The following is a 25,273-nucleotide window of genomic DNA, read 5'->3' on the forward strand; positions in this document are numbered from 1 at the left end:
TAACAGCATAGCACCTCTTCTTCTCCTCCCCCTCACATTGTGGCGCCTTTCCTACTCCCCCTAACACCGTGGCCCCTCTTCTTCTTTTCGTCCCCCTCACATTGCGGCCCCTCTCCTACTGCCCCTAACAGCGTGGCCCCTATTCTTCTACTCCCCCTCACATTGCGGCCCCTCTCCTACTGCCCCTAACAGTGTGGCCCCTCTTCTTCTCCTCCCCCTCACATTGCGGCCCCTCTCCTACTGCCCCTAACAGTGTGGCCCTTCTTCTCCCCCCCCCCACCCCCTCATTCCTACCCCTCATATTATGACCCGTCTAATTCAGCCCTTCACATCATTGCCCCTCTCATCCCTCTCACATTATGGCCCTCGATTCCCCATACTCCTGATGCTGTATAGTAAACAAAGAAAACATCAGTTACTCACCTTTCCAGGTTTCCACACATCAGGCCTACCTCTTCCTCTTGTATAAACATGGATAAACCAACTCACCCCATGGCCGTATAGATGCTGCTATGGGGCCCGGATTGTAAGGGGGCCCCAGCATCTGACCTGACACACTAAAGAATGGAGTATGTGCACCGTTATTGTACACCATAACATATATATAACAGCGCACATCTTCCACAGTACACAGCTGAGGCAGCAGCACAAATAAGAAATGTCCGGGAGAGGGAGGGGAAAGCATGACGGCAGGAAAAGGAATCTCTTATCTCTAATTCCTACCATGTACTTCCCCCAGGTGGTCAGCAGCTACTGGGACAGTATAAGTGTATGAGTGTATAAATGTATACATCAATACATACAAGTGTTTGTAAGAGTGTATTATGTATATTTTTTGAGGGGAAAGGAGGGCCCCATTCAGAAGTCTGCTATGGGGCCTTGCCATTCTTAATTATCCCTCTGGTTCGTTGAAAGCTCTAAGTTTACAGTGTTATAATGATAATTTCTTTACTACACATGCTTGTTGACTGTAGAAAACTTGGTATATTGGATCTTCTATATCAAATACGAAGAAAGTGTCTGTACTGGATCCTCTTTACCAGTTTTAGTGTAAATAAAGATTTCCCTTTAAAGGAAACCTACCATTTGCTTTGATGCATTATGAAGCAAACATACCTTGAGACTGCTGTAGCTACACTGATGCAGGATCATATCTTGGTTAATCCCTGTGCTGAGTGGTTTTGCTGAAAAAACAATTTTAACATTCAGGACCTTGGGAAAGCTAGGTCAGGCTGGCTGCCTACATAAACACATTACACACGGAGCTTGTCATTACACATGGAGGTTAGTCAAGACATGACTAATCAACCTGATATGGATCACTCCAGCAGCTGGGGGATGGTGCAGCAATTGATTATTCTGCCTTCAGGCACAACCCAGGGATTACATCATCCTCTCCTGCAGTGAATAACTCAGGTGCTAGGAGAAGCGCTCTACCAACCATAGAAGCGACAGTGCCTCATTATCATAATATTATATCTGTTTTATCAGCAGGACCACTCAGCTCAGGGATTAACCAAGATATGATCCTGCATCAGTGTAGCTACAGCATTCTCAAGGTATGTTTGCTTCATAATGCTTCATATCAAATGCTAGGTTTCCTTTGAGAAGTCTTTAAAGAATGTCTCTTTAAGATATTTTCATAGAATGTCTGCATTGTTCTTAACATTTACTGTTTTAATGCATATAAAGTACAGTAGTTGGCAGATGGTGGTTTTTGCCACAAATTTACCACCATGTGACCTGACCCATAGGGTCAAGGATTTTTAAGTGTTCTTGTTTAAATATCCTTTTGACAAGCTCTAGCCAGAAGTATCTGTGGTCTTCCAATGCAAAAAAAAAAAAAAAATACACACAGTGGGGGACATTTACTATGGCGTTTCCGCCAGTTTTGTGGCGCTCTCACCACATGTTCTGCTCTCAGACCTATTTATTAGCTGGCGGCTCCAGAAAAAATTACTTTTTCCGTATGCTCCGACTCTTCTCCGAAAAGGGGCGTGGCTTTGGCAGAGTGGAAACTCAGACAGAATTAATATGTGTCGCAGCCCTTTTTGGGCACTGTAAACTGGCGGAAAGTAGACCAAAAGAAAACTGGTCTAGCAGGGACTGTTGGACACATTTCTGGTGCTCGGGACAGATTTTGGTCCCAGGGACAGAAAATGGTCTCGGCGCCAGAAATGTCTATGCACAGCTCTACAATATTAAATGTGTATGTTCTTTCCGAGTGCAGGTCAGTAACAAAGCCAATGCAGACACCGACACTTTAAGTAAATGTCCCCCAGTATGTTCAATCTTTGAGCTAATAGTTAACCCCTTAGTGACCGCCAACGGGAGCTCTTGCGGTGGTCGCTATGGGTAAGTACTATTGCCTAGGTTGTTGCAGATTTTGCCACATGGTTTGGGGTCAAGTCATAGAACAATCTTGTGATTGCCCTGGTGTCAGACAGGTTTTAAGACGCAGTATGATAACTTTCAGACCCGGCAGCATATATAGGGCAGAATATTTTACCTTTACAAATTTGAATAATTTCGACTCTCGTCATAGGTGCCATGATTTGCTCGCTTCACATTCCCATTGACCCTGATGAGCAAAATACCATATTCACGGGTGTAATTCTACGTACATAAAAAAAGAAACTGAACCAATTTATATGCAAATGGACTGGATTCACACTAAAACCATGACACCAGTGTGAACCGATCCATATGTATCCCACCAGGAGCACTCAGCAAGGACAAATGTAGGACTCTAGCCTGGGGCTCTGGATGATGTATTCCGCCTTATAAATATTAAAAAATGTATGAGCTGTCCTCTCACTTCTCCTCGACTTTGTGGATTGTCACCATCATAATGATTATTGAGACATAACTTTTAATGAGTTGTATTTACCGGAAAAACCAGAAGAGTGGCCTAGATGGGGTGTGGATGGGTCTGCGGTTTATTATTCCAGATTGTGAAGATTTTATAGGAAATTCCTTCACATGTACGAAGTCGAGTTCTTTTAAACGGTTTGCGGTCTCCTGTCCCTTATCTCCATCATATTTTGAATCTTTCTCCTCACATTGTGCCCCCCGTTGTCTTCTTCTCACATTGTGCCCGCTGTCCTCCTCTCCTCATATGGTGAACCCTGTGTTCCATCCCCTTCATACAGTCTCCGCTGTCCTCCACCACCCCCCCCCCTCATATTGTTGCCCCTTGTCCTCCACCCCCTCATATTATGGCCTCCTGTCATCCACCCTCCTCATATTGTTGCACTTTGTCCTTCATCCCCTTCATATTGTGGTCTCTTGTCATCCACCCTCTTCATATTGTGGCCGCTGTCCTCCACCCCCTCATATTGTTGCCCTTTGTCCTCCATCTCCTTCATATCTTGGTCTCCTGTCATCCACCGTCCTCATATTGTGGCTTTTTTCCTCCATCCCCTCACATTTTGAATCTCTCTCCCCCCATTGTGGCACAAGTCCTCCATCCTTATATTGAGGCCTCTGTCCTCCACCTGAACTTTGTGTTAAACAAAAAAAGTTGTTACTTACCTTTCCCCCCATTTCTCCTGCAGCAGTCTTGTTTCAGTTCTCCCTCTTTTGTGATGGATATGAAGTTGACTCACGTGGGGTACAGGGCTTGGCTGGGTCTGATCTAGGGGAGGTAGAACTTCCACACATGTCTGCTAATCTTATTGCCTTCATCCTACCTCATATTTTGGCCTCCTGTCGTCCATCCTCCTCATATTGTGGCCTCCTGTCCTCCACCCTCCTCATATTCTGGCCTTCTGTACTCCATCTCCATTATATTGAGGCCCCTGTGCGCCATCCCGCTTATATTGAGGCCCCTTTCCCTCACCTGTAACTGTGTATGAAACAACAAAATTTGTTACTTACCTTTCCCACATTCACCCAGAGCAGTCTTGTTCCATTTCTCCTTCTTTTGCAATGGATATGAAGTTGACTCACGTGGGGTACATGGCTTGGCTGGGTCTGATCTAGGGGAGGTACAACTTCCACACATGTCTGCTAATATTAATGCCTTGGCTGCTCTGCAACTGAACTGTGTCCGGATAAGGAGGAGGTGGAAGACAGCGGGACAATCACCCAACAACCCGGGATGGCAGCAAAGTGGTTACAAAACCGGGACTGTCCTGCCGAATCTGGGACAATTGGAGCTTTGTGTATTATGGACCTCCAGGGCCCACATGAGACTGCACCCTCTACACCTCTTAAAGGGGTTTGCCACTTTTCAATAAATCTGTTCCATTAGACATGTCTATGCATGTTTATTTACCTGTGTCTTTGCCTCCTTTGCAAGCGTCAGCTTTTCCAGCTACACGGCTTCCTCTCTCTCGCTGCTCCATCCTGTTCTCCTCATGGCGTTACCCACTGTGTCTCTCTTTTCACTGTCTGTTCTCGTTAACAGGGACATGAATAAGGGAGGGAGCAGGATGAATCCTAATCTGCTGCAGCATCTCCTATTTAGCAGAACAATGAGACAATGAGAGTCTGCAGACAGAATTCAAGGATTATTATTAAGGCAGTAAAGACACATGGGCAACCTATGTAAAAGAGCAACCAACCCCTTTAAGTTGCGTCTCTGGTTGCACTGCCATGTCTATTTCATTTACCGCTACTTTAACTTGATCTGCAGTACAAAGCTAAATGGCACAGAGCGGAGTCGTATCTCACCAACTTACTCTCCATGAAAGTACAAGGAGGAAATGTTGGAACATTTCTTTCCACAAACATTTTTTATGAAGTATTTGCCTCTGGGGTAATTCCTTTATATTTGAGTGAAAGTATTTACTACACCTTACGTGTTCTCTGTGATCGCAGCGACATACCTATCATGCCAGAACCAAATACTCCGGACAAAAGTAATTTCCTTCTTCTGACAAAGCTTTAAGTAAACTTCTCACTACTTGTGTTATCTCAAGAATTCTGGAATAACAAGATCCTCGGTAGTAACAGAGCGCTGCACCATGGTGACCAGCAATAAAATATTTACGCCTGTGGCTAAATTGGTTATCCATTGTTAGGACATGCGGTCACAACTAGGGGAGACTGGGCCTTCCACCACCACATAAGCATTATGGGCCCCATAGTAGTTGTGGTGGCTGCTGTAGTGGGACCATTGGTATAGGAATCAATCACTCTAATCACTTACGGAGGTTTTTCAAGAGTAAAGTCATGTGCTCACCCGGGCTTAGCATATAGTCGGGTGCAGGAGGGAGGGGGAGTGAGCGCTTCTCCATCCTCCCCTCTCCATAGAAAGTCAGCTTTACTTGATCGGGTGCCGTAGACTTCTATGGGGGCCGTGATGAAACCAAAATTTTGAGACCATATCACACTCCCCTATAACGGTTGTGTTCATAAGGGATACAATATAAGACGTTACATGTTAGATGATCACATCTCCGGGATAACCACTTATCACCAGAAGAGGGGTCCCATGTCCACCATTGAGTGGCAGCTATATTATAAGGGCAACATTCATCTTTTGGTGTCTCTTGCTCACCTTCTTCCAGAGGTGCGTTGCACATTAAAGTAAACCCCTTAAGACAATCCCTTTAAAGCCTGTGTAAATTAAGTGTGTCTTTTTTTAACGGAGAGAGCTGTACTCGTGCCCGGCCTGTTCTCTCACTCTTATGTTCCCTTGTAAACATCATGGAGGTGGCAGATCTGTGTTGGTTGTATTCTCAGATTTGGCTTGCGATCACACTCTTGTGTGAAGCTTTTCACGCTGATGAGCTGGACGAGCCGCATACAGCATTGTGGTGATGTGTTTCTATCGCAAGCGAGGCTGTGTATCTATAGCAAAGGCATTCGGGTCATCAAATATCATAGTCCCGGGAAAAGATGTTATAGAAGGGGTTTCCTTTAGTCAGACTCATATGGTCAGCTTGTTATCCCGCATCCCAGTGATGGCAAAGCTTCAAGGGCGCGTTCATAATGCCACGCTAGCGCACAGGGGGCTGGGCTCGGGGCGATTGCATAGAAACGCATGCGATCGGGAAACGCATGAGATTGGATATTAATCGCATGCGTTTCGCAGGAAACGCATATGCAATCGGCCTGAGCCCCGCCCCCTGTGCGCTAGCGTCGCGTTATGAACGTGTAAATGCGCCCTCAGAGTTATTGGTCCCTGCTCTGTCACAGGGAATCGTATCGGTGTCCTGAGGATATCAATTCACTAGAAAGAAAGTGGGGAAATTCAGTGGAATTGTATGACCCGTAACAAGAGCTCCATTAAAAATCTATCTCTGTCCACACCTTCTCGCTCCTTCTCTAGTCAACGGATTGCAGGAGGAGGCTTTGAGTCCTGTCTGGAAAACTCTCTGCTGGGGTGAAGGCAGTAGTGGAGAATAAGATAGGCGAGTTGGGGAGGAGCCCGAGGCCCATGACCACTCAAACCACCTACCAAATTTTATACTGAGAAGGACCTTCACCCGTGAAATCTTCGTACATCTGATCCTGCTCTCAATACACATGTACACAAGAGCCATTTCAGGACCTTTGAAGGTCCTCCAAAGGTCCTCAAACTGCAAATTGAAAGCAGGTAGAAGAGACGCATCCTCCATTCCCCAAGAAACTGATTCTAGGACCATATGTAGCAAGTGATATCAGACCAATGGGGGCTATAATATTCATACAGCCCAGGACCCATGGCAGGCTTACTCCACCCCTGGGTGAAGGCCTGGGTGCCCACAGAGAGGGCTCAGAGTGCCACCTGTGCCATAGGTTCGCCACCACTGCTCTAACCTGTAAAAATTTAGTACAACCCTTTTAAAATGATGGAGGCAAAAAAAAAAAAAACATACTTACCCTATTTCGGCTCTTCACTTACATCACTTACTGTTGTCCCCAGTGCTGAGGAGCCCGTTCATTAGCCCAAAGCAAGTACTTTGATTCCATGAATGAACTTTCAGTCAGACGCAAGGCTGAAAAACACAAGTACCAAGGTAACATTGCAATGGGTAGCCAGAAAATATTTAATTTTATATTAACTATCTTTTATTTTACTAGCCACCTCTGGCCTGGCCCCCATGGGGTTTCTGGAAAACCCCTTTAAGGCAGTACTATAAAAGCTTCTTTAATGATCACAAAAGTCCATTATTATGATCCTCACCAATGGGGGTTTCTAATCTCACATTATTTTGCCAAAAAATAAATAAATCTTGCTGTAAAAGCTAAAAATTTCTGAAAATAGAGACCATACCAAAACTATGTTATATATTTTTTTATGTATAAATTGTATAACATGTTGGACTCAATAAAAAGATTTAAATAATAATAAAAAAAATTATAATCAGTGAAAAAAATAAAAAAATAAACTGTTCTTAATTGCAGTTCCCAACTTGGCCACCAGGGGCATAAAGAGTGGAAGTCGAACGCCGAAACTACGTTATCAGCGTATCACGTCACAGGCCGCCATCTTTGAGCTCCATTGACTTGACGGCGGCCATATTTGTACTCTCGCGCTGCCGCGATACCGGTCCCTACAGGAAGTGCGGCTCGTCACATGAGGTTCCGGGGTCGGACATTTTGAAGGGATATGGCGGCCAGGAGCGGGCGGAGGTGGATATCCCCTCTGGGGTTACTTGTCTTGATATGTGGGCAGATCCTGGCCGCTGTACACGTCGCACAGGCCCGGCAGCTACGCTTCGTTACCGTGGTAAGTAAGGTCCCGCCTGCCATTACTGGCGTATTATGGACCCGGAAGTAGGTCCGGTACTGGGGTCATGGTAACCAGCAGAGATTGTTTACATTGTGTATTACATATAGTGAATCAGAAATAATAAAAAGAATTATATAATTTATAGGAAATAATATGGCTGGTGCTTTTTATGTAACATCATTACATTGCGTCACCAGTTTTACGTATCTCTCTCCCATAGGCCGGTCTGTGCGGTGACTTATCCGTTATGTGACTCTATAGGAGGGACGCCATTCTTTGTCACTGGAGATATTATTGGCATATTATATAATGGATTAATACGATAACCTTCCCATATGTTACTATGACCCTGCTCAGCGCAAAAACATGCTGGGAGTTGTAGTTCTGCGGCAGCTCGACAGCCGCAGATTGGAAGCTGCACTTAAAGGGGTTGTCCACTTACTACACGTTTTCTTCTATCCACAGGAGAGGAATAATGTGCTGAACGGTGGTGGGACCCCCAAGGATTATAAGGACGGGGGGCTGTTGTACCCCGAGTAAATTGACCGACGGGTCGGACATGTCCATTGTTGCTCCATTCACTGTTTATGGCACTGAGGGAAGTAGCGGAGTACTGCTTCCCCCTATCAGTACCATAGAGAAGAATAGATCAGCAGGCACATGTTCAGTCAGCTTCTCCGTACAGGGTACGAGTGACCCCCACCGATTAGCAAGTTATCCCCTATTCTGTGGATAAGCGAGGGCTAGTAGTGACCAGACAATCCCTTTAACTGTCTGAAATTTACTTGTAAATTGTCACCACATGACTCTGAGCATCATAGTGATATATGATGCATTATGTTATGATTAGAGATTTTCAGACCCGAAGTTCGGGTCCGGTCGCCTTACCCGGACATATTGCCAAATTGGCTGGTGAACAGATAATCTGGCAAATGCAGGCCCCTAACAACTGGCCAGGGGGGGACACACCCCTGGGTGAACTTGAACGTCAGGTCCTTTTATCTCTAGTCATGTTATCAGTTTGATGCCTGGAGTCCCATCGTTTGAATAAGGCCTTAGACTGAACATTCATGTCAGAAAACATTGTATGGGAACTTTCAAAAATTGGATGGTGGATATTTCCAGGCCTATATCCTCTGATATGGTATATAGTATGTACTCCGTGATCTATGATTCTTTATTTTCCAGGTGTATCGGCATGGTGATCGTTCCCCAGTCAGGGCTTATCCTAAAGATGAGCATCAGGAAAGCGCCTGGCCTCAGGGATTTGGCCAACTTACTCAGGTAGGATTAACTTTCATTACTACTTTTCCTAAAACCTCATAATCAGAACAACATAAAGGGGTTGTTCAGTCACAACTAGTTAGCCCTTATCCTCGGGATAAGGGGTTACTAGCTTATTAGTGGGGGTCTCGGTGATGGAATCCCCAAGGGTCATTAGAATGGGGATCCGTTGTACCCCCATTGCAAACCAAAAGAGTGGAGCATGCGGTCGCACGTGTGCACTGCCACTCCATTCACTTTCTATGGATCTGATGGAGGTAGCCGATCACCGTACTTCTGAGCGTGCATTGGGAATCTGGCCGATCCATTCTTTTGGGATTACCCCCATTCAATCACTTTGATTGGACAACCTCTTTAATTGTATTTTTCATGAAACATCAATTCTGGTGTATCTTGTATTAGATCTCTATGTTGGGCTGTTTTTCCTCCCAGAAATGCCTGAATAAATGGAAAATTGGGTTTTGACAATTGGGGGTACAGACACTGTCCAGTGCTGATGTAGGGACACACCATTTGTAGAAGGGGAATGCGAAACCCAACTTTTAGTTTGTTTCAGAAATTTCTTGGGGGAATAACAGAGGAATGACACAACCTTGTAGGAAACAGATGCCCTAAAACTATTTTATGGATAAAAAATGTAATTACTAAAATGTACTTTGCTTTTTTTAGGTGGGGATGAAGCAGCACTGGGACTTGGGACAGGCGCTACGGGCACGTTACAAAGGATTTCTGAACGAATCCTATGACAGGCGTGAGGTATTTCCTTACCATAGCTTATAAACAAGGATATTATCAACTAACTTTGCAGACATCAGTAGTCCAGTGTGTGGACATGAATAGTGTGACATTCTGTAATTCTCAGGTGTATCAGAGCTGGTGGCTGGAGACTAGCTGCCATGATGTCTCCCATAAATTGCACATAGAAAGTAGAGGGAAATCTGTTCTATAAATTTCTCTCTTAGAAGAATCAGCAGGATCATATAGAGAAGATCTGACTTGTAGTGATGTGGATGAAGCAGGGGATGGAAAACCAGTGTTGGTGAATTCATAAATTTGTTTCCTGTTCCTTCTCAGATCTATGTAAGGAGCACAGATGTGGACCGCACACTGATGAGTGCAGAGGCGAACCTAGCTGGCCTTTACCCACCGGAAGGATCTCAGGTCTTCAACCCAAATATCTCCTGGCAGCCAATCCCAGTGCACACACTACCAGACTCTGAAGAGCGGGTAAGTAGTGTTGTTACTGACAGATCTCTGGTATATAAGGAAGTATTTGGCTGATCTATAGATGAAGGCGCTTGGCTTGCCATGTGTATTCCAGGGATTGAGAAAATCCTCCCTACTTAAGTGTGTTCATATCTTTAAAGGAAATCTACCATCAAAATCCATCCTGATAAACCAGGGACACTAGATCCAGGCACCGTGACTGTGGTAATATTCTTATATTTGTTATCCATTGACCCCTTCCTTCTAAAATCCTCTTTTAACATTATTCTAACAGAACGCTTCCGGGGGCATTACCAGAGCCCCTCTGTGCTGTAGCTTCACAGTCTCTTATACTGTCTCCCTATGAGCACTCCCCGCTCCTGTGCTCTTGCATAATGTAACAGCCTTTGCATCTGCAGCGTGGTGGGTTCTGGTAACGCCCCTCCCCCCCCCCAACCCTTTTGGCTCATTAGCATAATTTTAAAAGTTGGTTTTAGAAGGAAGGAGTCCATATATAACAAATATAAGAAGATTACCACACTCATGGTGCCTGGATTTATGAGTAAGTTCCCCGGTTATCATGCTTTATTTTGAGAGTGCAATGACGTGGTTTGATGTAACGATAGGAATGAAAGCCCTGCTCACAAGAGCTTACAATCTATGAAGAGGAAGTGGGGGGACTCCGGGGGTGAAAATGCTTGTACAATTGTCACAAGAGCTTACAATCTATGAAGAGGAAGTGGGGGAACACAGGAGGTAAAAATGCTTGTACAATTGTCACAAGAGCTTACAATCCATCAGGAGGAAGTGGGGGAACACAGGAGGTAAAAATGCTTGTACGATTGTCGCAAGAGCTTCCAATCTATGACCCTTAATACAACATACGTCATTTTGAAGTTTTTTAGAAAAGGAAAAAAAACGAGCAGTGAATAATAGTTGTTAAATTTTGTTTTCTTTCATTTCAGCTCTTAAAGTTCCCAATTCTCCCCTGTCCAAAATATCTCAAGTTGCAAGAAGAGACTCGACGTTCTCCTGAATATGTCAACAAGACCAGAGATAATATGGTAAAGGGAAAAGATAAAGTTGTATTTAAACATAGTAATGCTCATCTAAACTATAGATAGGAGAGAATTCCATTATTCTAACATTATTCTTGCATCTTCTTTATATTCAATAGGAATTTCTCCAAATGGTGGCCAATAATACTGGACTTAAAGACTGCTCCCTGGAGTCTGTGTGGACCATCTCTGACATCTTGTTCTGTGAGGTCAGTCATCACATCATAGCTTCACATGTAACACTGTGACCTTTCTCAATAAAAAGATTCAGGATAGGAGGATAACCATCTGATCAATAAGGGTCTGAATGCTGGGACCTCCACCAATCATAAGAATGGGGTTCCCGAGGAATGGAGGCAGAGAGCACTGCAGTGTGCAGATAGGAGAAGCTATTCATCAGAAGAATCCAACCATAGTTAGAAGATTCATGTTGGATCCGGCGGAACCAAACTGTTAACATCCGGACTGATGGAGACAGATTGGAATTATATGTGTGAAATTTCAATTTTTCGATTCAGTAACATTGAATTAGAGAATGTGTTTTTTGTTATCCTGAGTATATTTAAAAATATTCCTTCGTGGGAATATCCCAACGGTGATACTTTGTCGTCAAGTGGGCAGAAGCACGGATCTTGGGACTGCCCACATGACAGTTTGGAGCACAATTGGCATATGAGTTGCCAAAGCTTAAAGCACTTTTTACTTGTGAACAACGGAGAAAAGATTCTGCATTTTTTAAATCAAATTCAACAAGTTTGTGATGGTAGTGAAAGATCTAATACCATTTGCTTTTGGGAGCTACATGTTATTTTGGGGGTAGCCCCCTGATTTTTGTATACTGTTAGTGTTGTAATTAAATGCTTAAAGGAAACCTACCACCATGGATCTACCTATTAAGGTAGATCGGGTGGTAGGTGCATCTATTGTACATGAGGATAGCCCTTTTAGGGGCTAATCTTCACGTCCCCTTTATCTTTGCTAAACTTTAATGAGGGTAATATGCAAATTTTCTTAAGAGGCTACGCATGCGTAGAATGCCATCTTTGCGGATAAGGTCGCGCCGCCGAAGATATCTGGTAGGAGGATCAAAGAGGCCACTGGGACATGGAGTAGCCGTGCCGTGTCGCCTCAGCTCCGGCTACTCCACTCCCCAGTAACCTCTTTAGAAAATCTGCATATTAGGGCAGTAAAAGTTATAAAAAATTACAGGGGACGTGAGGATTAGCCCTTAAAAGGGCTATCCTCACGTACAATAGAGGCACCTACCTCCCGATCTACCTTTATAGGTAGATCCGTGGTGGTAGGTTTCCTTTAAGAAGAGTCTCTACAGATAACCTTAGTAGCATCTTATAACATTGGACAATGACATCCTTGCACTTGTGGCTGTTTTTGTTATTACAGCCGTCAGTTCACATTCCAGAAAACCTACATATTGTAAAATTTAGCTACGTGAAATACAGGCAGTCCCGGGGTTAAGTATAAGATTAGTTCTGTAGGTTTTTTTTTTTTTACGTAAGTTTAATTTGTATGTAAGTTGGAACAGGTCGATTTTATTATTGTAGCTCCGGACAAGAAATATTTGTCCCTTTTAACAATTGGATTTTTAAAAATGTTTGTCATGGGAACAAGGGCTAACAATGCAGACACCTCTGATGACTTGTACAGCTGATCATCCTGGGGCTAATGTTGGGTAACTTTTCAGCATCCAGAGATCAAGACCAAAAGTTGCAGTGGGCAGAGAGGTCGGTTTGCCACTCTTATGTATCAGGCAGAGGGCACACATACTATATCAGTGGTGGCAAACCCATGGCATTGGTGCCAGAGATGGGACTCGGAGACCTCTCTGTGGGCACACGGGCTGTCTTCCAGGCACAGACTTGATGCCTTCCTGCAGTCTCAGGCAGACCAATTAGTGCCAGGTTATTTTAAAGTGACCCATTCTGTGCTACTTGGTTCTGTCCGAAGAGTGAGAAGATGTGGACAGGTTCGGATTGGAGCTCAAAGATTCTAGTAGCAATAAGTTTGTTTTGTCCTAAATTGCCGTGTTAGCACTTTGGGAAAAGCTAGTGTGTGTTTTGGGTCTCATTTTGGATCTCTAAAAGGTTCGCCATTACTGCACTGTACTATATGATATATAAGAGGGGTGATAACATGAAGAACAGTTCCTGCAGTCCACATTACTGGTACAAGTCCAGAGAAACTTCATTGCAATTCTGCATTTGTTGCATGAAGGTTTTGCTGTGGATTCTCTCGATCCACTAGAAATCTGCAGAGTTGATTTTCTCTGTGCCCTTTATACTATGTTTTAGGTTTTTATTTGCGCCAATACATAGGGAAAAAAGTCTGCAGCAAAGTATAAAATGACTTTTTTCTTTTTAAATTTTAGTCTAAGCACAACCTGAGCCTGCCGTCCTGGGCAACGAAAGAGGTTTTGGAACGACTGGTGGAGTTAAAGGATTTCAGCTTCAGGTTTCTCTTTGGGATCATTGAGCAGGAGCAGAAGGCGCGATTACAAGGAGGTAAGAGGGAGAGGACTGAGCATTCTGATACAGATTTATATTTAGGTGAACTTCCCCTCTGTGTATAAACCTCTACTTGCATTAAAACTAAATCAAGCGACCTAGTAGAGGTGTATGAACAGAGGGGTGGAGTATGAGCCAGCATGTTTGGAAGTATAATAATGAAGGAAATCTACCATCAAAATTCATCATGATAAAACAGGGACATTACCACAGTCAGTGTCTGGATCTATGAGTAATCTTCTTATATTTGTTATCCATGGCCTCCTTCCTTCTAACATCACCTTTTCAAATTATGTTAATGCGTCTAAAGGGCTCTGGGGGAGCATTACCAGACCCCCCTCCCTGCTGCAGTGTCACTGGCTGATACACTTCCCTCTCCCACTATGTTAGATTAAAGTGCCACTGCACACAGTAACTGCCTGTGAAGCTACAGCACGGAAGGGCTCTGGTACTCCTTCAGGTTATTAGAATAATTTTAAAGTTGATTTTAGAAGGAAGGAGGCCAAGGATAACAAATATAAGATAATTACCTCAGTCCCGGTGCCTGGATCTGTGAGTAATGTCCCTGGTTTATCAGGATGGATTTTGATGGTAGATTTCCTTCATTATTCTACTTCCGAATATAGATGTAGTCATGCTGGCTCATACTCATCCTCTGTCCATACACCTCTACTAGGGCACTTGATTTAGTTTTTAAAGTCAATGCAAGTAGAGGTTCGTACACAGAGAGGAAGTTCACCTAAATGTAATATAGGTGAAATATGAAATATATTCTATTTATATTTTGCAGTGATACACTAAAGTTTGGAGTGTTCATCTCATCTGTGTGAAGTGATGGCGCCCCCTGTGGCCATGACATATGCACATTGCTTATCTGATCTGTGTTTTGTGCAGGTGTCCTGGTGTCTCAGATTCTGAAGAACATGACAGTGGCTGCACACAACGCCTCCGATGGTCTAAAGTTTATCGCCTACTCAACAGTAAGTGATTATTAATGATAGTTCTGTGCAGAGTCACAACCTGAATGTCCGGTTTGTTCTGTGTTGTAGAGGTTGGTCGCCTGCCATCCCTTTAGAACGGGATCCTATGTGCTTCAAATATTAATAAGCGTAGGATAGGTGAATCCTCTAATCGGAGTGCAGTGATACCGGCAGTACCCATACAAAGTAGGCAGATCAGGAATTGGGAAGCTTTGTCCTTTGTAATGTGGCCATCTTGGCTCAGTACAGGAATAAGAGTGACCCGGGACACCACCAGACTAAGGACAGAGTATTCTGCTTCATGTTCCTAGACTATTCATGTAGCGATGTAGTTGTGTCTTCATTCTGATATGGTATCGATGAATCTTTTTACACTCCTAGCACGACACCACACTGGGCGCTCTGCAGATGGCACTGGACGTCTATAACGGGAAACAGGCTCCGTACGCTTCCTGCCATATATTCGAGTTGTATGAAGAGTCTTCTGGGTAAGCCATGAGCTAATATGATCCATAATCTACCATGGTCTGTGCCAAAGCTTCTCCATCAGTCCCACAGAGATGAATGGAGTTGAAGTACACAGATCCTCAGTCCTGGGATAATTATTGTAGGACTCTTAGCGAACAAATACTGTGCACCCCCATTTTACTCACCATTGAAATCCGTTCTTCATATAACACTGATATTTGCTTTGTTTCCTACTAGAAACTTCACAGTGGAGATGTATTTTAGAAATGATAGCACGCGGCCGCCCTACCCTCTGACCTTACCGGGCTGCGTGCACAGCTGCCCCCTGGAAACGTTCCAGGGCTTATTGGACCCAATCATCGCTAAAGACTGGGAGAAAGAGTGTCAGCTCTCCGGCCCAATAAACGACAAAGGTGAGGAGGGGGACAGATACTTTATAGGAATTTACTTCTTCATCTCGGCATATAATGTACAAGGGGCTTCCAGTATCAAAACATATTAAATAAAATAAATAATTCCTTTATTCATATAGCGCACACAGATTACGCAGCGCTGCACAGAACTTGCCAAATCGGTCCCTGTCCCCAATGGGGCTCATAATATAATCAACCTTCCAATATGTTTTGGAGTGTGGGAGGAAACTGGAGGAAACCCACGCAAATTGGAAAGAACATACAAACTCTTTGCAGATGTTGACCCTGTGACTTGAACCCAGGTCCCCAGCGCTGCAAGGCTGTAATGCTAACCACTAAGCATTGTCTGCTCACATGATAGGTCACAAGGGTCTGATGACTTGGAACCTCCCCCCCCCCCCCCCCCCCCTTCCCAAATCACAGTCCACTTTCTGTATGGAGAGAAGACCATTTATGCGCACTGCTCTGCGGGACTATATCAGACACATAATACTTGAAAGAAGCTGCACACGTGCATGACCACCCTACATTCAAACAGGGAACAGATGACCCCCCCATTCTTGTGGATGGTAGAGGTCATGGGATTGGGACCCCAAGTAATCAGACACTTATGACTTGGCATGTAAACTAATATTGGGTGATGGTATAATAGTGCCCCCCCCCCCCCACCTCGCTTACACAATGATATCAGAGACCTATCAGTTTTCCACCTTCCTGACTCTTATTTCTTGTTGTCTTTACCCAGAAGTCATCGTGGGTCTGGCCGTCAGCGGGTGCATCCTCTTCTTCCTCATCCTCCTGCTGCTCACTGTGTTATTCCGCCAGAAGTCTCAACCCGTCGGCTACCGACACGTCCCAGATATTGGAGATGACCAGAGCTGACGGACCGGACTCTGCCCCGATACCCCGTGGCCTTGATGCCTCTCGGCTGATGACCTCTGAGAAGAGGCACCTTTTAGGATTTTTTAAAATTCTTTTAAGTTTTAAGCAATCTTTTAAGATTTTTATTCTTTTAAAAAAAAATGTCACCTCTTAAGAAAAGGTAAATTCAAAAATGTTAGTGACGGTTTATAATGCAATGCGACAATTGGTGCAGATGGAAGCGTTTTGTAATGGAGTCTGATTCCATTATGCTATATAATCCATCAGTCTGTTTCATGTAGCTGTGTACACCGGGACTATTGCCACTGTATCTCAGGACTGCGGGTCAGTCTCCTGGCTTCCCGTATGCAGACTGGTCAGTCGACTCGTGGCCCATAGTCTGTGCCGGCCACGGAAGTAAAGAGCCACGGGTCACCACGTTCTTTACTGACCTCATGGGTTTGTCTATAAGAAAAATTTAGCGATTCAGACTTGTCGGCGCTATAAGCGCTAGATCATGCTGAAAATATATTTGGTTAAAGGGGTTTTCCTATGATTGATCATCATTTGACGTGTGCTACCAGGCAACACATTTGTTCAGCTACGAATGGAGCTGGTGGCACAGTTCGCAGGGCAGTAGCCTTCCCATGGCACCGTCATAGCTGAACATCTGGGTTTCCGAGTGTCGCACCCCACTGATGGATAAATCCTCTATACCGGATCGGTAAGAAGTGTCTGATCACCGGCACCACCCACCGGGACAATCGAGCATGGACACTTCCAGGACATGACAGTCCATGGGACCGTATAGACAGTGCTCAGCTATATACAGTCCCATAGAGTTTAAAAAGAACGCTCGTATGTTCCTCCATTGTACTGAGAAATTCATATCTGTGATCGGTGGAGGTCCTAGCAGCCGGCCCCCGATCCTGATTAACACTTCATATCAATGTAAGGTATAGAGCTATAGGATTCCCCATCCTACCTGTAGGGGGCAGTGCACTCTCTTACTAATACTATGTGTAAGGCGAGGTTATCCCATAAAACACAATCCAGGCTTCATATCTGGAAATGACTGCAGTAAACACAACGTACATCAAAGATTATTTTGCACTTTTCATATTAACACCATGTCTTTTCCGTTTTTTTGGTAGCCCAAATGTCTGGCTTTGTATATGATTGGGTTATGTTGTTATAATTGTCTCTGCTCTAATGTTATAAAATCGGATTCTACTATATATCATGTAAAAGGGTTGTTGTCCAGGAGCAGAAAGCAACACATGGCTGCTGCCGTCTGGAAACAGCGCCACACCTGTGTCCATGGGTGGTGCCTGGTATTGCAACTAGACTCCATTGAAGTCAAAGGGACTGAGCTGCAATACCGCATAAAGCCCATGAGCAGAGGGGGGCGCTAGTTCCTGACACTGCATTTTTTCTGCATATGATGGTTATGAATATGAACCAATTTTAAAGGAATGGTTCGCATAATACTGCTGGGAATATGCTCATTCTGTTAAAGGGGGTGTCCAAAGATTTTAACTTACTGCCTGTACTCCTAGGAAAGATTGTGCTTATTGGGGTGGGAGGGTCTAACCATTGACAAGAACTAGGTTGGGGGGCTCCTTATCATGGAGATAGCTTAGTTCTGGATTCAGTCAGTCCCATGGATTGTGCATGCCCCAGGGGGGGGGACACAGGACCTCCATTCCCCGTGGTGGGTTCATCATTCAGACCTCCAGCACGGGGGTACTTCTTAAAAGATAATAATTGATCCCCCGAAACTACTGGACAGACGTTAACCTTGAGACTGGGTAAGGTCCAAACAACAAGGACCCTCCCCAATCATTAGTATGGAGGTCTTGTTCCCCCTAATGTAGCAGCAGGTCAGACATGGGCCCCTCTGCCCCATTCACTATCTATACAGGACAGGGGCAAGGCTGTACCTGGTAGCACCATAGAGATTGGGTATGCAGGTCCTGGCACTCCCTTCTGGGGAATGGACCCCCTGTTCTTAACATTTGGGACCCCCATTTAAATTTGTGAATACAGTATAATCTATGGACAACCCCTTTAAGTATAGAATCTGTCTGTATCCTGCCCATGCGCCTTAGTGTATTGGGTTCTGTCGCAGCTGCAGAGGATAAGCCCCTCCGCCCTATATTTCATATTAACCCCTCCTTTCTGCTGCCGACTACCCCGTACATGGTACACGTCCTACTTACCTCATACATGTGAGATTCTAAGAGCCGCCGGACTGTTTTATTTGCACAATGATATTACTGGATGTTCTTTGTGGATTTTGTCTTCTTCATGTGTAATTGAGATGTCAAATAAAAATTTGAAGGATTAATAAAAGGGGGTCTGGTATTACTGCTTTATGTGCCCCGTGTGTAGCCCCCAGCTCCAGTGTGATACTATAGGGGATTACTTCATGGAAAGTAGACTCCAGGCTTCATAGTGATATATGATGCAAGGAGTCCTTTCTTATCCACAGACCGTCCCTAGTTAATAGAGGAGGTCCAACATCCAGGACCCCCACAAAAAAAAAACAACAAGTGTGTGAAAACTCCATAACCCAAGCAGCAATGACAAAAATAACCAACACAATCTAAAAAAAGAGTCACATTTATTTCCACTTGATGTAAAACGTACATTATTTACAAGGTCCAATAATGTATAACATAGTAAACTCTCCACCAATCCCTTCTGCCCATATGTCCTATACAGAGCATTGAATATGCTGATCGCTGCAGGGTCCTGTGGAACCCAAGTTCTGGTGCTTGTGCGGGAAGCCGAGGTGGTCCGGCCTAGAACTGCGCATGCGCCAGAATTAGTTAGTGGTCAAAGAAGCCGAGGGGGGAGCAGCCTGAATGTAAAGGAGTATATCACTACACGGACCTGCAGCCGCCTCAGGATGTCAGCGGATATGGCTTTCATTTTTATACATCAGGCTGCATTGTTCTAAAGGAAGTCTACCATCAAACTCCATCCTGATAAACCAGGGACATTACCACAGTCCCGGTGCCTGGATCTATGAGTAATCTTCTTATAGTTGTTATCCACGGCCTCCTGCCTTCTAAAATCAACTTTTACAATTATGCTAATGATCCCGAAGGACTACCCTAGCCCCTCTGTGATCTGGCTTTACAGGCTGTTACACTGTCTCACCCTGCTTCCTCAACACTAGTGCAGTGACCACTAGAGAGACAGTGTAACAGTCCGTAAAGCCAAATCATAGACTCATTAGCATAATTATACAAGTTAATGGATGACAACTATGAGGAGATTACCACAGTCCCGATGCATGGATCTATGAGTAGTGTCCCTGGTTTATCATGATGGATGGAGAGTTCCTTTTAATTTAATTTTATTGTAATGGTAAATCCCTTAAAAAGGTCCTGACAGGTTCCTTTTAGTGACCACACATGTAATAGGCAGAGTATCCGGGCGATGCAGAATGTCAGATGTAGCTACTCCTATGTCCGCTTACAGATAAAACGTATGTATATTTACACATGGACTGGGGGTCTCCCGCATACATCATATTCCTGTGTGTACTTCCCCCTACAACAATCCCAGACCAGTAAACCCTTCCTATATGTACAATCTTTATAGACGTCACCCTTAAAAAATATGGCTGTGTACCCATTCATGGCATAACACTAATCCCACATCTGGACCGAACTACCCGTGTGAATGAGGGCGAGGTAAGGTGCCGCCCACTTGACTCCGGAGCAATGAGTGGATGTGATATACGCTATACACACACATGTAGAAGTCTGAATGGCTTTTATAAAGTAAGTTTAGGTCATACCAGCGAGCAAGAATTCTGACGCAGATATAAAATGTTCGCCTTTGAGGCTACAGACAGAACTTGTTGCAGCAATGGAAGGTCCCGGCCAATCAGAACTTTCTAACAAACTCGGACAAACCCTTGCAAGTTGTAGAACCTTGAAGAAAGGGAAATCGGATGGATGGACCAGTGATGGCTGCAATATGGATGCAACTTTTAGGCCTGGCAAAGTTCTTACAACGGTGGGAGGTCACAGGCCCCTACTGATGCAGGATCATATCTTGGTTAATCCCTGAGCTGAAAAAACAATTATGGTGCAGCAATTGATTATTCTGCCTTCAGGCACAACCCAGGGATTACATCATCCTCTCCTGCAGTGAATAACTTAGGTGCTAGGAGAAGCGCCAGAGCTTCGTTATCATAATGTTATATCTGTTTTAATTAGCAAAACCACTCAGTTCAGGGATTAACCAAGATATAATCCTGCATCAGTGTAGCTACAGCATCCTCCAGGTATGTTTGCTTCATAATGCATCAAATCAAATGGTAGGTTTCCTTTAAGCCATGAATAGGGGATAACTTGCAAACTTGATATAACCCCTTTAAGGCCCCATTCCCACAGCAGTCATACATCTCCATAGATGGCTATGACGAACCGGCGGCATCCATCTCTCCCCGTGTGAATCTGTTTCCTATGTTGACGGGAGATATCGAAAGCAGAGGTCCCCGCTCCTCCTCTCCAGCGAAACACCGTATGCACGCCCCTGAGAGCATTACAAAGATGTTGAAAGCCCCAAAAAGTAGTTTCATTAAAAGGTTTTCCTAAAAACTTTGCTTTGTACTATTTCCCTTTACGGAAACACAGCCTCGGACGGGCTCTTTTGTAAATCATCGTTCATGTCATGTTATCCCTAACTCATAGGACCATACATCCATGATTAGATTATGTCCCATATTCTTTCATAGATCTATTTGGTGTAAGGGTGAATTTCATTAGTTTTAGTAACTTTGGTGCTCTTTACTTTTTCATTAGAATCTTCACCTTTAACCCTTTGCTGCCCACCTGTGTGTAACCCATTGAGTCACATCTAACGGTGCAGACTTGCAGGGATCTGTTACCGTTGATCTTCTGTAGCTGTACCTCCAATGCTACATATACAAGATTATAGAGCAGGAATATATATAGATTTCAATTGACAGAACCTGGATAGCTGATTTTTGGCTATAGCCTAGGGTCTTGTATACCAGTGCTCTAAGGTGCAGCGTAGCTATAGTTCTGGCTTACCCACTGGAAGACTCTGCCTCCTCATACAGATATAAGCATCCCACTACTACTAAGAAGCAAACCCTGCAATATAAGTTACACTGTGCATTGTAAACTTTCCTATAGAACCAGAGACAAAGAGACGTAACATCATTTTAACAGTCTGAACCTGTGAATGTAGCTTCCAGTACACACCAGGTTGGCCATAGTTGCTGTTTACATTTCATCCATGGACTTCTTGCCAGTAGTGAAACGGTTAATGGGGACAGGCAGATCAGACGGCAGATTTCGGCATTAGTATCATTGGTCACTAAAGAGGAAACCAGCTCCCTAAATACAAGTGCACAATGGTCGCCAGGATCTTACGCCCTTTCTTTTGGATGCTCCGGGACCATCTTGATGCCATATGTTTTGTAACAGGCAGCCATGGCTGGTGAGGGCAAAGTCATCGGATGTAACCAAACGTTCTCCGCTCATACAACCAGTGCGGTAAGGCACTCGTGGGGTTTGGTTACAGCAGTCGGAGGTGACAGGCCGGTCATTTGTCTTTCCTCTTGCTGCGGGTGCTGGTTTCTTTCACCAGGATCTTCACCAATGGACCCTTCTTCTCTTTTTGCGCTTTGGGTTCCTGTTTCCTCCCTACCGGAATCCCTTTATCTCTCAAGGCCTTCATCATCTCCTCCTGCTTCATCATGAGAAGGATCTCTCGACTCCAGATCAAGATGTTAAAACCTGGAACAAAATGTAAGAATCGTCATCACCATGAACGTTTCCTGATGTCTAGGATAAGCAAAAAACTTTGACGCCATATTGAACACGTCGCTGTAAAATAGGTCCTTAACAACACAGACCCGAAGTATAAGGGGAAGGTGTCATCTTGCGCACAAAAAGCAAGCCGTAAAAACGAGGCCCATCAGAAAACTGCACAACTGTGATACATTTTTGCCAATTGTATCAGTTCAGAATGGTTTCTAGCTTCCCAATGCATTGAATGGAATATTAAATCAGGAATAACAAGCCCTCAATGTTTTGTACATGGAAAAATATGGCTGGTGGAAGGAGCAGGGTGAAAAATGGAAACCCAAAACCCCCCACAAATCATTGTCTTGAAGGGATCAATATGGGATCGGAAGGGGGTATGACCACTAGCACCCCGGAGACTCCCTGTTTATCTGATGCAAAGAGCAGCTATCTATATAGTGGCCAGGAAGAGTTCCTGCAGATCAGTTCTCTTTCATCTGAACAGGAGCTAAACTGCAGTGACTTATTGCATATCAGGGTCCAATTACATCCTAGTTATGGGTTGAACATTAACTCGTATTTTAAATTTTTTTTGGATGGAGCGGGCGACATAACTAATTTGTGTCACAAAAAAGGAGAAATTTTACATTCACAGTTCTCATGGTATTGCTCTTCTTTAGTGCACCTTATGCGTAGGTAACATCCACCAAGAACTTTTAGGCTGGGATTATCATCATTATCCAATACTGGAAGTTGCAGACAATTTACTTAAGATTAGAAAACAAGATGCCCAAAATAAGATCAATGAGACAGAGGACTTACCCATTCCTGATGCCAAAAGGTCTCCCATAGGATTAAACTTGTTGAGCTGTGAACAAAACAGAAAAAAAAAGTTAAGATGTAATTACGATTTACATCACATAATCTGGAGGTTAGTCTGGTAATTTTTGAGACTGGTGATGTATATTAAAAGGAGAGGTCATCGCCATCAGATTATTGCTGGTGTTTTTGTCGTCATCATCAAAGCAAACATCCCTTTAAAGTGTTGACAGCTTCCCTGCTTATATTCTGTCCATATCTGATCAGTTGGGTCTGACACATCAACCAGCACCAGCACTATTCTAGATAGCTCTCAGTACTGAACCCTTTACAGAAAGCAGAAGGCTTGACTCCTGTTCATTCAAATAGGAGGAGAGGTGTAGTTTTTTTTATTACATTCCCTGCATAGGTTCTGGTTCCATCAAAATCCATCTTATTAAACCAGGGACACTCATATATCCAAGCACTGTAACTGTGGTAGTCTTATATTTTTTTATCCATGGCCTCCTGGGCTGTGGGGGTGTTACCACTTCCCCCCCTTCCATTGTGTGAGATTAAATCAGCCAGAGGGAGGGGGGAAAGTGCCAATAGATACAGGTGACAGCCTGTGAAGCTGCAGCAGAGAGCGGCTCTGTTAACACCACCCAAGAGCCTTTCAGGGTCATAAGCAAAACATTACAAGATTACCAGTCACGGTGCCTGGATCTGTTGGTGTCCCTGGTTTATCATGATGGATTTTCCTTTAAGGGCTTGTCTGAGTTCAGTAATTTTCTATTATTATTATTATCATCATCAACATTATCATTATTATTATTGGTCCCAGGTAGCGTAAACATAAAAAGAAAAAAAACTTTTTATTTTACTCCTCTCATCCAACATTACGACAATCCCCTTAAGGACTTTTTTACTTTAATATTGTTGAACAAAATTATTACTGTATCTATGTTCTGTTTGATTAAAGTTAATGGAACTTAGCAGACTAAAAGGAAAAAAAAAAAGTGGATCCATTTCTAACTACGCATTAGAGACTGACAAAGAAGGATAACTGGATGGACCCATTCCAGATAACCCAAATTTAGCGGAACATTAATAAAGATCTACCTAATGGACGACTAAGTGATCAACTCATTTGTAATGTTCAAAATATATGTCCATTGATCACTATGCAATCAAGTATGTTGTTAGGTTGCAACACAAATTACTGTATGTAACTTAAATTGTTTTGTTAAAATAAATTTAAAAAAATCCCCCTCCCCCCCCCCCCAAAAAAAAAAAAAAGTTCTTAGAGGACCCTAGAATTTTACATTCACCCACGTAGCGGAGAACAGCTCCTTACCGAGACAATACCAGATGCATAGGGGTCGTACAGCTGACACACAATGTTTCCGCTCTGTCCATCAAACACGTCTACTGTGCGCAACTCATCCGCGGTGTAACCAGGGAATTGGGGGTCAGGGTATCGCCCCGCAACAATCAAGTCATAGCGGGGGTGCCACGTGGCCTGCACAAGGGGAGAAAGAAGTAATAAATTTGGTAAGGAAAAGGCTGACAAACATCAAGAATCAACTCCAGAGCCGAGACAAACCTTTATGGCAGTCAGGTGCTGGAACTGGCGGTGCGGGTGGGGAATAATGCGCTGGGGCGTTGACCAGTCATACGCAGAGTACACGCGGATCTCACTGTGCTGGTCAGTGGTGAGAAGTTTGGCTCCATCCCACGGACTGAAATAAGCTGCGGTGAGAGAAACACAAGGATTATTGTAAGATATAAACTTGTATACGATTATGGATGGAGGAGAAAGAAGAAGAAGGAGATATTACGTTACCAGAATTCACACCGCGGGCATGGGGCAACGTGTACAGACAACTGGACTTATCCTTTATGCTTCTCAAGTCCCATAACTTCACCGTCTGATCCACGGAAGCAGTGGCCAGGAGCCACTCGCATCGAGGGTTAAACTCCACATGTGCCACTTTCTTCTTGTGTAGACGCATCTTAAAGATCTATATTTAAAGAGATAAAATTGTAAATGTTACAAACCTCATGTTACCATATAGCACAGCATCAGACAGGTAGTTAAAGGAAAACTCCAGTCCGAATCCGGATGAGAGGCAGTTTAGGTGTCCTCCATTCTCATGTTGGGAGCTCCCCTTTAAAGCAGGTGTCTGTGGGGCTAGAGAAAGATATTATAATGTCCC

The 25,273-nt window shown here is 44.0% G+C and overlaps 2 protein-coding genes across 3 annotated transcripts in view; one reads left to right on the plus strand and one right to left on the minus strand.

The window, feature by feature from the left end:
• The first annotated feature begins 7,448 nt into the window (after positions 1-7,448).
• ACP2 (acid phosphatase 2, lysosomal) lies at positions 7,449-17,672 on the plus strand. The gene is made up of 11 exons (XM_072118748.1): positions 7,449-7,663; positions 8,855-8,950; positions 9,620-9,706; positions 10,025-10,177; positions 11,122-11,220; positions 11,334-11,423; positions 13,601-13,733; positions 14,631-14,716; positions 15,098-15,204; positions 15,422-15,597; positions 16,343-17,672. Exons 1-11 carry the CDS (start codon positions 7,544-7,546, stop codon positions 16,477-16,479), a joined length of 1,284 nt encoding a protein of 427 aa, XP_071974849.1. The 5' UTR covers positions 7,449-7,543; the 3' UTR covers positions 16,480-17,672.
• A 1,395-nt stretch (positions 17,673-19,067) lies between these two features.
• DDB2 (damage specific DNA binding protein 2) overlaps positions 19,068-25,273 on the minus strand; it is a 29,248-nt gene continuing 23,042 nt past the window's right edge. For both annotated transcript variants that reach the window (XM_072118751.1, XM_072118750.1), the window contains exons 7-11: positions 24,901-25,078; positions 24,661-24,806; positions 24,412-24,576; positions 23,079-23,124; positions 19,068-22,247 (exon numbers count right to left, since the gene is read on the minus strand). In XM_072118751.1, coding sequence (XP_071974852.1) covers positions 22,054-22,247; positions 23,079-23,124; positions 24,412-24,576; positions 24,661-24,806; positions 24,901-25,078 — 729 coding nt within the window. In that variant the 3' untranslated portion in view covers positions 19,068-22,053. The remainder of the gene's footprint in view (positions 22,248-23,078; positions 23,125-24,411; positions 24,577-24,660; positions 24,807-24,900; positions 25,079-25,273) is intronic.

The sequence above is a fragment of the Engystomops pustulosus genome, chromosome 7 (genome assembly GCF_040894005.1).
Source record: "Engystomops pustulosus chromosome 7, aEngPut4.maternal, whole genome shotgun sequence".
Taxonomy (NCBI): Eukaryota; Metazoa; Chordata; class Amphibia; order Anura; family Leptodactylidae; genus Engystomops; species Engystomops pustulosus.

Bases quoted from the DNA above. Each gene is read 5' to 3' on its own strand.
- ACP2 (XM_072118748.1), top strand. From the start codon at position 7,544: ATGGCGGCCAGGAGCGGGCGGAGGTGGATATCCCCTCTGGGGTTACTT. The intron at 7,664-8,854 runs GTAAGTAAGGTC...TTTATTTTCCAG, and splicing joins AGCTACGCTTCGTTACCGTG to GTGTATCGGCATGGTGATCG. The intron at 11,424-13,600 runs GTCAGTCATCAC...TTTAAATTTTAG, and splicing joins CTGACATCTTGTTCTGTGAG to TCTAAGCACAACCTGAGCCT.